The 12081-nt window shown below is 44.4% G+C and overlaps 1 protein-coding gene across 1 annotated transcript; it reads left to right on the top strand.

Annotated features, from left to right (window-relative positions):
• Nucleotides 1–4642: 4642 nt before the first annotated feature.
• Nucleotides 4643–11800, top strand: LOC101789398 (ankyrin repeat domain-containing protein 40). The gene is made up of 5 exons (XM_027471717.3): nt 4643–5295; nt 5855–6003; nt 6687–7172; nt 7742–7917; nt 8580–11800. The coding sequence occupies exons 1-5, from the start codon at nt 5153–5155 to the stop codon at nt 8721–8723; spliced, it is 1098 nt and encodes a 365-aa protein (XP_027327518.1). The 5' UTR covers nt 4643–5152; the 3' UTR covers nt 8724–11800.
• The last annotated feature ends 281 nt before the right edge of the window (nt 11801–12081 follow it).

Raw genomic sequence — 12081 nt, 5'->3', positions numbered from 1 at the left:
TCCCATTCTCAAAACTCTGACTATATATGTCTGAACAGTTTCTGTTGCTTTCCTTAAAGCACTGGGTTATTTCTTTCTCGGCCCCCTCGCAACGGCCTTTGTCCTTCTCTCCGCTGCTTTGATGTATCACAAACGTTGAAAGATTTAGCTAACCTTATGGATTAGAGCCAGGAAGACAGCGAGAACAAATTTAGAATAGGAGGCAGAGAATGTACCAGCTGGGAGGTGATGCTGTCAATCTCCATGGAGACCTCTTTAGTTACAGCTTTGCTAATTACTCTGTTGAATTGTATAGCGTCTGGTTGAAAGCCCATCCAAGTCAATGGAGAGTTCCTAATTGACTCGTAGCTTCAGCTGGCCGTGTCTCAGGACCATGAGGAGTGCACAGGGCATAGCTCCTAAGTGTGTCTGGTTATGATTTGCATTCGTGGTTTTCCCCTTGACGGCCGAAATGCAACTGAAGGAGAATTCAGACCTTGATGTGGTCTTCTGCATGGGGGCAGCTTCTCCTAAAGAAATACACAGCCCTTCAGAAACCAGCTTGCCTTAGCAAAACACTTGATGTTTTGCTAACGAATGCAGGTGAACCATCTCCACTGTCTTGTTAACAGCACGTGGACTTGCTACACCTGCAGGAAGTGAACTGGGACCAGATCCACAGAAGCTTTTGTTCTCCAAACACTCAAGTAGGACATGGCCCTAAGCAGGAGCCAGGCATACCTGTACCCCGTGTCCCCTGAAAAAGCCAATTTCATGGCTTGGGAGAGCAAGGTGAGGGACTACAGACATGGACAGAGAGGAATTCAGCCAGATGCCTGGAGAAAGGCTAGGCAGCCACCTTGTTGGCTCAGCTTTTTGGGTTTGGACACCCCTCAGCTCTGAAGGGACCAGGCTCCACGACTGCAAACAACAACAGCCCTCAGGGGGAGAAGTTTGGATCCACGCACTGCAGCTCAGGCTTGCCATTACTTGAAGCCAAACTGGCTTTAGACACTAATCCACTGAACAATTTCCAGTTGTTATCAAAATCTACTGGACTTCTTAACCACGAGTCCCTGAGCTGATGTACCACCTCCCTCAGGTTCCAGTCCTCTGACTTGTTTGTTCAGAAACTATTTATTTGTCCTACAAATAGGAACAGTGTTAAATTAACAAACAAAAAGAAAAACAGCCACACACCGTGCCTGATTTCTAAAGGGATTTAGCTGTCTGAGCAGATCCTTCTCCTGCAGATCACAATTCTCCCCCAAATCAATGAAATTTTCCAACACCCATCAAATTTCAGCCCTGCATCACGTCCATTCTTCGGGGATCTTCTGTTAGGATGTTGATGTAACTAGACAAGTCAAAAGAAAGGCAAGCAGTGTGTTCCCTACAACTTCACAATTCACCAGCGTGCTGAAAGCTTTTATTTACCTCAGCAAGAACTGAGGGGCTTAGGGAAGGGCCTCAGCTGCCCTGTCTCAGGTGCTCATCTTGTCTGACACGAGGCAGCTGGAAGTTTTTGGGTTTGAGGCTCGTTACCTTTGGCTGCTTTGGCAGTAGGTGGAACACAACAGGTTTCTCCAGAGCACAATTAGTGTGCCCTATTCTTGGGTGCCTACACAAAGATGAGATGAAGCAGGCTCTGGGGTGTGTGTGTGTCTTCCTTCAGGCACACAGTGAGCACTGGATCAGGCAGACTCAGACCTGACAACACGGGGCTTTGAATTTAACCAAGTTCTCCTACAGGCCCTCAGTCAGGGACTTCCATGGGGCCAGCAAAACAAACAAGTATAACACAAACTGCTTCTCCTGTGTGACTTTGACTTCTTCTTCTGGGCCCCTCTCCGCCGCATTCAGACACTCAGAGAAAGGCCCAAAGCTAGCATGGTTAAGTTAGCTTAGAGCTAGGCAAATACTGGGCTAGACTTTTAGTTTATTATATCTTCATTCTCCACCAGTCCTGCTTTAGTGCTATAAAGCTTTAAATCTGTGTGTGTATGCCTGTGCTTCAAGCCCGCGCTGTTGGGTTGGGTGGGGACTGAGTGCCTCAAATGTGATTGTACGGCTGTATCTGCGTTCACCAAGTAACTGGGAATTAAACCTTTAAAAAGATGTTTAATAATAACCTTAAACGACTGAGAAGTCGGTTAAAGGAGCTGGGGAATTAAACCTGCAATGCAAAGGGAGTGAAAAACTTTTCAAGCCTTAAAACAAAAAGAGGGGCACAGGCCTAACGGACAGACCGTGGTTTCTCCAAAAAAGGAGAAAAGAGCCAATACAGAAGTCGGGTCCCAGAAGCTTGCAAAAAGGCAGAAATTAAAACTAAGCCAACAGAATCTGGAAAGCTTGTTCCAAGGACAAAGAATGGCCCGACGCTACGCAGACATGTCCCTTGTGGTTACTCCACGCAGCAGCAGGATGTCAAAGCACGGGACATTGAGCGCTGCTTGGCGCTGCCTTTCAAGTTCCAGCACTCCCACTGCTGCCCACAGTCCACCCAGACTTCACCCACGGCTGGTGGATACAGATGCCCCTCGGGTGGTGAATGCACAGGGAGTGCTGAGCACCTGTAAATCACAAAAACCCAAATATCACTTATTTTGTCTCCCCCCCACACACTCTTCCTGTGGCTCAGAGCAGCAGCTCGGTGTTTCCGCTGAAGTCCAGGGACTTTAGGAGGCACATTTCGGAGGCACACTGACTGCTAGCTTTTGGGCTGGCAGCACAGCACAGGGTGCAGATCCCAGCAGCATCCAAAGAAGACGGCCAGCACCCTGCAGCCCGCACAGACCCTGCTGCCCACAGTACGGAAATACATGTACAGGTGTGAATGGGGGCTTGCCAGGCATGGGCACAAAAACGGCTGCCATATGGTAAAGGGGAGGGAAGGAGCAAGGAAAGAGCATGCTCTCGGCTTGTCGTGTTTCTGGTATGTGCATGCTAGTGCCAATAAATGGGGTAACACATGTGAGTTTGGGCTGAGGCTCCAGGGCGCAAGGCACAGGCAGGACAGGCAATGGCGGCTAGAGTCAAGCATGCTCGCTGCTAATCCTCTCCACACAGTCTTTCTTGCGAGAGGAAATCTTATGACTCCAGGGAGAAGTACATTGTGTAACTAAGCAGTGGTGAACCCGAGCTGCATTTAACAGGGCTTGGCACAAACACTGGAGAGTAGGATACTCATCCCCGGAGAGCGTGAGAGAGCCTGTCCCCGTGCATCGCCTTCGAGTCCTTAAAAGCCCTGGTGGCGGCCTTGGGAGAGGAGCTCAAGCAAAAAGAAAAGCCCCATAACCCTAAACAAATCCGCTCATTGAGCGGGGCTTCCCTTCCCTTGTTACAACATTGCATAACGCCCCTTTGCACTGTGCAGAGTTTTGAAATCTGCAGGATCAAAGCTGTATGGAGACACTATGGATGTGCTGGGGAAAATTTAAAGGCGTTTTACAACCACAGAGAGAAGTGCAGATCTACACTTCGGGCCCTTCTTGCTGTTCCACTCTGACACCTAGTGGCACAGAGCAGTTTTACCCGTGGTCTACGATAGGGGTTAATTTTTCTAGGCCTCATCTTGCTCTCTTTGCTTGAATAGATTTCCCCCGTTGGTCTGAGGTCATGTACCACTTTGGAAGAGGCCTTGGAAGAGGCTATTTTGCCCCTTTATCCTATTGTATTTTTTCCAGGTTTAATAAGTTGGGATTGCTTAAAGCTGTCGTGGTGTGGTAGAGTATTCTTGCTTCCTATAAGATATGGTCACTTGTTCACATTTGTGTGTGCTGTGTTTGAGTTTCACAGCTGCATGCCATGATTGCTAAAGACAGGCAAATGTGGTCATGGGTGCTGACCTGGGCTGAGAAGTGGGATCATTTAAGACAGCTTTTATTGAAAAAGAAAGTTTAATAATAATAATAATAATAATAATAATAATAATAATAATAATAATAATAATAATAATAATAATAATAATAATAATAATAAAAAATCTAGGTGACAAGTGTCCAGGTGAAGGCTGGACTCCAGGTCCCTGAGGTCCGTATTTGCAGTTGTCACTAAACATTAACAGAAGAGGAGAAGTCTTGTTTGCAAACCATTCTCTAAGCCAAGCTGTTGTTCATACAGTTGGTTGTGTCTTTCTGTACAAGCCAAGCACAATTTTTGCTAAGCCTGTTGCAGTCCGTTGCATGAGATCAAAGGCATGTGATCTGGTTTAAAACAAATGCCTCTGAGTCACGGTGTGACCTTTGTCGTGCTATTTAAAAACGTCGCCTTTGCTGCTGAACACTGGGGCTGCACAGGGACGCTGAGCACCCGCGTACCCCACAGCCTCGGCTGAGGAGGGATGCCCAAAATGGTGTTCATGTTTAGAAGTGTACTGGGTCTGGCTGGGATGTTAAAACATGGTAAAACCACCACAAGAAGTAGAAAAGTCTACATTCAGTGGGCCTCAGCCTCTCCCGACTGATTGCAGTGAAGTTCGCTCCTCTACTTCTGTGTTTTGAAGCTTCATTTATGGTGGTAACCGCTTGGGAGCGGTTTGGGTGGTAAATGCTGCAGGCCTGCTCTGCGTGTTATTGCCTCTATCATAGCAGGAACACGGCTGTCCAACGTGTCTGCAACACAGGTCCTAAATGAAGTGGTGGGTTCAAAATAATGTGACAAATAAGTGCTGAAAAAGAGAAGCAATGAAAAATAATTAAAAAATCACCTTAGCGCAAATTTCTCATTGGTGACAGGCACTGATGCCAAAATAGAAACCCTGGAATTGACGAACGCCCCAGCCCACGCTGCAGTGATTTAATTAGTGCTTTAATTGTACCCAGAGGCACACGGGCTGGGAATTATCAGGGGGTGCCCACGGGAGCTGCGGGGCTGCGCTCTCCACCGGGGGCTGCTGAGCCCAAGCCCCAGCCCCATGGCTGGAGGGCAGGCGCAAGGCCGGAGAACCGGCGCAGGCAGCGGGGTGTTTCCACCCTACAGGGGCCGCTCCGTTCCTCCGTTCCCTTCCGAGGCGAACAAGTCGGGAGAAAACCGTGAGGAAAGGCGAGGGGAGCCCGGCCCCGGGCCGCCGCCACCGCCCGCTGCCCCTGGGCACAAGATGGCGGCGGCCGTGAGGGAGCCCGCGGCGGCGGCCCGGGGCCGGGGCTCCGGGTAGCGGCCCCGCAGCCCCGGGATGGCGGCGCTGAGCAGCGCCTCGGAGGAGAGGGAGCTGCAGGAGCGGCTGCGGGAGGCGGCGGCGCTGGGGGACGCCGAGGAGGTGCGGAGGCTGCTGGGGCTCGGCGTGGACCCCAACTCCCAGAATGAAGTCGACGGCTGGTGAGGGGCGGCGGGGAGCGAGGGGCTGCGGGGGGGACCCGGCTCCCCGGGCCGGGGGTGGAGGCGGCCGCGGCTCCTCGGTAGCCCTCGGCCCGCGGTGGGGAGGCCGCTGCTGCCCGTGCCTCGGGCAGGGGTTTTGGATGATGTCGGCTCTGGGGTTTCCAACGTCAGTCTGGGCACCCTGCGTTGATGTCGCTTCACCCCAGCCATTGCTGCTTCGAGGACGCAGTGGTTTTGCGGTTTACTGAAAAATGCTAACCTCAGAAGGCTTTGGGGTTTACGGCTAAAGAGGATCATAATGAAGGGAGCCTGTCCTCCTTCCACCTGCAGCCGCCACCTGTTTGTGCTGGGACCTCTCCTTGGGCTTCACCAGCACAGCTCACCCTCAGCCTTGCCCCGAGAACTTGGAACACAACTGTTAACTTCAAAGATAAAATGTGATGCAATGAAGGAAACTTTATTCCCAGGTGTCCTGCATGCAACCCAGGTGAATCGTTGACTGGCAGCCAGGAGGATTCAGGATAGATCAGAGCACAACCCCTCTGTTTCCTTCCCCCAGGACGTGCCTGCACTGGGCCTGCAAGCGGAACCATGCCCAGGTGGTGGCTTGCCTGCTGGCTGCTGGCGCGGACAAGCAGATCCTCACGGCCACCGGGGAGCTGGCTGCACAGTTAACTTCGAAACCAGACATCCGCAAGATTTTGGGAGGTACTGTTCCTGTCTTAAAAGCACTCTAGAATTTGTGGTCTTCTTTCACCCAGATCAGTAGACTGGCAAAACTTTGGGTAGGACTACAGTATCTAATTTGATAGCTCCCAGGGAATAAACATGTATCACGTAACTTCTAATTGCTTTTTGGTCTGTGAGTGGAGCTTTCTGAGCTGCTTTGACATTAGTATCTGTCCTGTAATCATCACTCATGTAAGAATTTAACTTACTGTAGAAATCTGAAGCAAGAGAAAAGAAGGCTTGGATATGGTATCACATTCACTTAGCTGAAGAAATATTTGGTTTAAGATGCTGGCATGGGTCATAATAAACCATTTGCAGTAGTGTTATTAAAAGCATTGCAAAATTAGATTTATCAAAGAACTATGGGCCCTTTCCTTCAAAAATGCTAGAATAACACTGCTAGATATGACATAATTTCCAATGGTTATTTGTAAAAATATGTTTGTTTTTTTTTTTTAATTTTATTTTGAAGCTATTTGCCTTCCAGGTGTTACATGCTTATGAGAAATCAGTATTATCCTTGTGTTTACCTCAGAATGTGATGTAGTTTTAAGAAACAACAGGAAAACTGACTTCAAAATGAGAAAGATGCATCCAATAACTTGGTGGCTTTTTTCTCTCTCATCCCCTACCCCCACGTTTTTGAATTTCATTAATAGAGGAAGACAATGAATGTCAAGGAGCGAAAGATTTAAATTTGCCAGTTGTTGCAAACTATTTGGCCAACCCACCATTCCCTTATGTCTATACTGAAGCAAGCATTCCAGACAGCTTGGCAGAATCCCAGAATGAAAGTGCTTCCATCTCTTCCGCTTCCCAGAGTGAAACTAGTCCTTGTTCATCAGCAACTCAGGTTGAAGGCATATTCACACCTACATCATGTAACAGCGACGATGGTTTTCCTGCGCCAGATGCTGCGGAACAGCTGTCCAGCCCCTCAGCACCTACCCCAGCACCAACATGCAAAACGCCTGAAGTACCGAACGGCCCCGTTTGTCAGCCACCCTCGTCTCACAGCGAAGGTCTGTTTTCTCCTGTAGCATCGAATGAGGCTGTACCTCAGCAAACTGACAGTTCGCCTACTGGTCCTGCACCAACATTTCAGCCCTTTTTCTTTACTGGAACTTTCCCGTATAACATGCAAGGTAATGAAGTGCAATTTTCATCCTTCTATTATATCCCATTCCATGTTTTTGTTACTGATGGAGGTAGGGATTCATTCCACATTCAGAATAATGTTGAACAGAGGTAGAGACGTTAAGTTCTTTGGCCAAAAATACACAATAATACATTGATCATTTTTTTTCTGCATTCCAAAGTAAAAATAACTGTTGTACTGTATCTTAAAAACAGTAAGTTTCCAAACTTTGTTTTCCACCCATTGAACAATCAGTCGTTGTGACTGAGCAACAGAAAATCTCCAATTTTGCAAAATACCATATAGCATAAAATGCATCACAGGTAGTTTGGTAGCAGCTTGACTTTGTGACTGGATGGGTCAGATTTTTAGCATTGCAGACATGTTTCCCAGTGTATTTCTGCTCTCTTAACCACCAGTTGCTGGTGAAATGAAGGCACAGTATTTCTCCATGAGGGAACAGATGTTGTATTATAAAACCTGAGCTCAAAAGATAATTGTAATACTTTAGTGTTAGGGGTCTTGTTTGGTTGGTTGTTTTTTTTAGGGGATTTTTTTTTTTTTATTTTCAATCAGAACTTGTACTTAAGGTGAGAGTCCAGAATCTCAGAGACAACGACTTCATTGAAATTGAGCTAGACAGACAAGAACTGACTTACCAAGATCTGCTCAGAGTGAGTTGCTGTGAATTGGGTGTAAATCCTGAACAAGTAGAGAAGATAAGAAAATTACCTAATACACTGGTAAGAAAGGTAAGAATTGAAATCAGAGATTAATTTGACTCTGCAGTTTTACAGAGAAGTTATTTCTGTAAAAAGGTTAGCAAAACACGGCATTGTGTTAGAAACTGATTTAAGCTTACAAATTCAAAAGAACATTGGACTTGCCTTGTAACTTCATCATAACTTGCTTAAAACATTCTTGTCAAAACAATTATTTCAGCTCCTAGAGCGTATGGAACAACTAGATCAACTTTTAATGCATGAGTAACAGTGCATTAGCATGCTTTTAGTATAATTGCTGTGTATTGCTTCAGTGTTTGCTCGTCTCGAGAACAAATAACAAGGGGAAGAAATGCCACAAATTGTTATGTGCATAGTTCAAAGATATGCTATTAACAAAGAAACATACTCTTACGGTGTAAAAACACCTATATTAGGTGTTCTGTAAATGAAATGTGTTCGGTCACCTCTTAAGTTAAGTGACGTGCATAAACAGTCAAATCATGAGGTTCAAGGCAACAAAACCATGCTTTGAAAGTGTGTACACTGGTAGGAAGTTTTTATCTTTATGTATTGCTGTCATTGGGTATAAACTCCCTAAACTTTAATTTTTGCTTTCTTCAGCTATTATAAAGTAAGACCAGACATGTTTGATATGTTCAGAAGTTGTTGTTCTGTCTGTTCTTTAAAAGGACAAGGACGTGGCCAGACTTCAGGACTTCCAAGAGCTGGAGTTAGTTCTTGTGAAAAGTGACAGCTCTCCCTTCAGAAATGCTGCATCAACCTTGACTGAGAGACCATGCTACAACAGTAGAGCATCAAAGCTGACTTACTGACTCTTCTAGATACATTCTAGAATACGAAAACTTGGTAATTATATGCTGCTGCCTTTTGAAGGCAGTGAATTAAGCATCTATGAAACCTTAAGGTATTGTTAGGGTTAATATTTTAACTAGTAATTTATCTTTGATATTTAATAACCCCTTTGCTTTTATTTTTTTACTTGATACTGTATTCAGATAAAGGATACCTCATATGTCTACTAAAATCACATGCTTCCAGTGCCCTTCAGTTCAGTTTATTGATTGTATTTGGCAACAGAGGGCAGCAAAGACTGAATCGTTGATGCAAAAGTATGTTGAGCATTCCCACTCTGACCAAATAAGAGTCATGGAAAAGACATTCAGGAAACAGTGTGTGTATATGTATGTGTTTTTGAACTTCCTGCTTAAGTTACAATGCAGAGGTATTTGTCGTACAATGAACGGCTGCTCTCTAAAAATGTAGGATTCCTTAATCTCTTTCCCCTTCAAAGTCTTACCAAGATGCTATTGTTTTCTTTCAATTTGCTTATAAGTTTGCAGAGAAGTGGAATGTCACTTAAATACCAATGAATACTGAGCAGTGTTTTTTGAATTCGAGAAGGGTTTTTCACATTCACGTCTAGGCCCAGGACTCCAGTGCAACAGTAACGAGGACAACAAGCATTCTGCATTTGTAAGACCTGACTGTGCAGCAGGCAGTTACCTCAACTGCCCTGTGCAAGCCAACCCCATAGGCACCTGCACTTGAAGCACAGCTGTACCCCAAGTGTAGTGCTATTTAAAGAAATGTTTGCTTCCTGCAGCAGCGTGGTGCTGGCCATGCTGCTTTTAGACACGAGCTGGTACACATGCAAGGTACTGCATCCAGCCTGTGCCAGTGCTAGCTTCCAACACCACACCATGCTGCAGTGTGTGACATAGACATAGCCTTAATCTCCTCCACCTAAATACAGTTCCATAGTATGACACCACTGCATCTACCTTATGAGGCTAGGAATAGATAATGCTATCCGGTGACAGAAGAAAAAAGCTGTTACTGGCCTGAAAATAAGAACAGTGAGGTAAGACTGCCCACCTTTAAATACTTGTTTCTTTCCCTTACAAGAATATTGCAACTTAAGTGAGGGCATCCCTTCAGTTCCACAAGATATAAAAAAAACCATTTTTTCATTAAGAAGTATTTAAGTTGTAAAGCAAGTTAACGCTCCTATTCAAAAGAAAGCCCTTATGTTTCAAACGGTAGAGAGGGCATCATAAAGCTGTGGCTTTTGTCTTTATTTTCCCAACCATTTGAGAAGACCATATATTAGACACACCAAAAGCCAGTACTGTCAAGTAGCGTCTGTATAGCCCAGCCTCAAAGACCAGTTACAAGGTGTGTGGTTAGCTTCTGCTGTGTGAGGAGCAGGAGAAACACAACATACCTATATGCTTGAGGTATCACAACTCTAAGGTGCATACTATGCTCCTGATTAGCCATACTAAACTGGAAACATACAATTGTTAAATAACCTGCAATTTTACCATCACTTTTAAGCAGTGTCAAAATTGTTAGCCAGACAAGTACCTAAAAGGCTGAAGGCCTCTAAGTGTTTTCATGTGATTTTGGGGTGGAGGGAGAGAAACATCTGGCTACGACGAGGACTGCTTAGCTAGCACTGAAGCAAGTCAGTAATGAAAATATTCATAAAACCACAAATGGATGGCAGAAGTCATCATTAAAACACACCTTGTTGGAGTCCCTCCTTTTCAGTCCAAATTTTCATTAAGGTAGTTGACTTGCAGTATGCTGAAATATTAACAGCCTGAAACTTCTTGAGCTAATGCCAGCATTCTGCAAAATTAAGAAGCTTTTTGTTTTCTCTTATACCAAAAAACTAACACAACAACCTTTACACCAAAAATGTTAAAAGGGTAATAGGGAGCAGAGTTATTTTTTCTGAACCTGAGGGTTGTTTATTTTTTTATTATTTGATACCAATTTTCCTTCAATCTCTGCTTTATTAAGCTGCATTAGAGCAGATTCTTTATACACAGCTGGCAGAGTTTGTTGTATGATCTGGATTGCAGTGTTGACATTGAGACCATGAATAGTACAATCAACATGTTTTGGTAGGAGCAGTATGGCTGCTACGATTTCTTAGCTTCCTGTGGCACAGCTGCGTTATCATTGAAGCGACTCCTCTAAGGGAGGTTAGTACAAGCACGCATTTCAGAAAAATACAGAAACCTCTTCTGCCAGCAGAAAAGATGCTTGAGTCTGTGTTCAGGCTTTCCATTAAGTTACTTGGGCTTAAAATTCTTGTGTTAGTGGTTTGAAAATAATTACCATCCTTTCCCACCTGCTCCATATTACAAGAAATGCAACTTAACATGTTTTCACTTACTTACTCTAAGTCCTTCTCTGTCCAAGAGCTGGGCTACTTTAAAGCCTGATTCAGCTGCTGGTAAGCTAAAAAGTATGACACAACTTTTACCTAACTATTGGTAAACTATTTTACCTAACTATTTCTCCCATTTTGTTTTTCTTGTAGGACAGGAAAGGAACTTTTATCTTAACTATTTATCTATCTTTTCAATGTAGCTTGGAGGCTAGTTCAGAAGATGTGCAATAACTGTTTGAAAACCTGTACAGTAATAGTTAAACGGTTTAAAATAAAACTGATTCCTTTTCAGTTCCTGTACTTAGGACATCAGTGTAAAAGACTGCCTCCACTAATTAATGAACATTCAGCTATAGGAGCAGCTGGTTTAAAAAAGCTTTATTTGCACTAGTTTCCACAAAGAATAGCTGTTAATGTGATTAGACTAAAACTTTAATTATGATTTGACTGTAATAATAACAATAAGTCTATGCATTTCAGAGAAATATTTTTATATGTTTTATGCAGTTTGATAGACTCTAAGGCACACTAGCTAAGTTTCGTTGTTTGGTTTTCTTTGGACAATACATTGGTGGTAGTAACAACTGAAACTAAGTTTACAAAACTTACTGTTCTTCCAAGGACAACTTTTGCTTGCACTACAAACTGATACTGAACTGACAGTGCTACTCTTCAGTTCTATTAAAATATTGGTTGTTTAAAATATTTACATGTCTTCCCTTTTCCTTGGCTGGGGGGGATGGGACAGGGGACACAAAACAAGTAGGGTAGATGTTAAAATTTTATCACAACTTTGAAAAATCACAACGCAATATGTTCTGAACAACAAATAAAGGACTCATCAAGGTGCCAAGCCTGTATGGCAAAAGCATGGGGGAAGTGCTTACCTAAATAAGCTACATGTTTTCTGCACAGCATACCTGGAAAATCTCAGATTTTATCTTGAGCTTGAGCTCTGAAGATGACACTTTTCACATAGACAAATG

This window comes from Anas platyrhynchos, chromosome 19, assembly GCF_047663525.1.
Source record: "Anas platyrhynchos isolate ZD024472 breed Pekin duck chromosome 19, IASCAAS_PekinDuck_T2T, whole genome shotgun sequence".
Lineage (NCBI taxonomy): Eukaryota > Metazoa > Chordata > Aves > Anseriformes > Anatidae > Anas > Anas platyrhynchos.
The sequence above is the reverse complement of the archived record's forward strand: the minus strand, read 5'-3'. Positions and strand labels throughout refer to the sequence as shown.

Excerpts from the sequence above, each read along its gene's own strand:
- LOC101789398 (XM_027471717.3), top strand. The coding sequence starts at position 5,153 with ATGGCGGCGCTGAGCAGCGCCTCGGAGGAGAGGGAGCTGCAGGAGCGG. Across the intron at positions 6,004-6,686 it reads CATCCGCAAGATTTTGGGAG|AGGAAGACAATGAATGTCAA; the intron begins GTACTGTTCCTG and ends TTTCATTAATAG. Across the intron at positions 7,173-7,741 it reads TTTCCCGTATAACATGCAAG|AACTTGTACTTAAGGTGAGA; the intron begins GTAATGAAGTGC and ends ATTTTCAATCAG.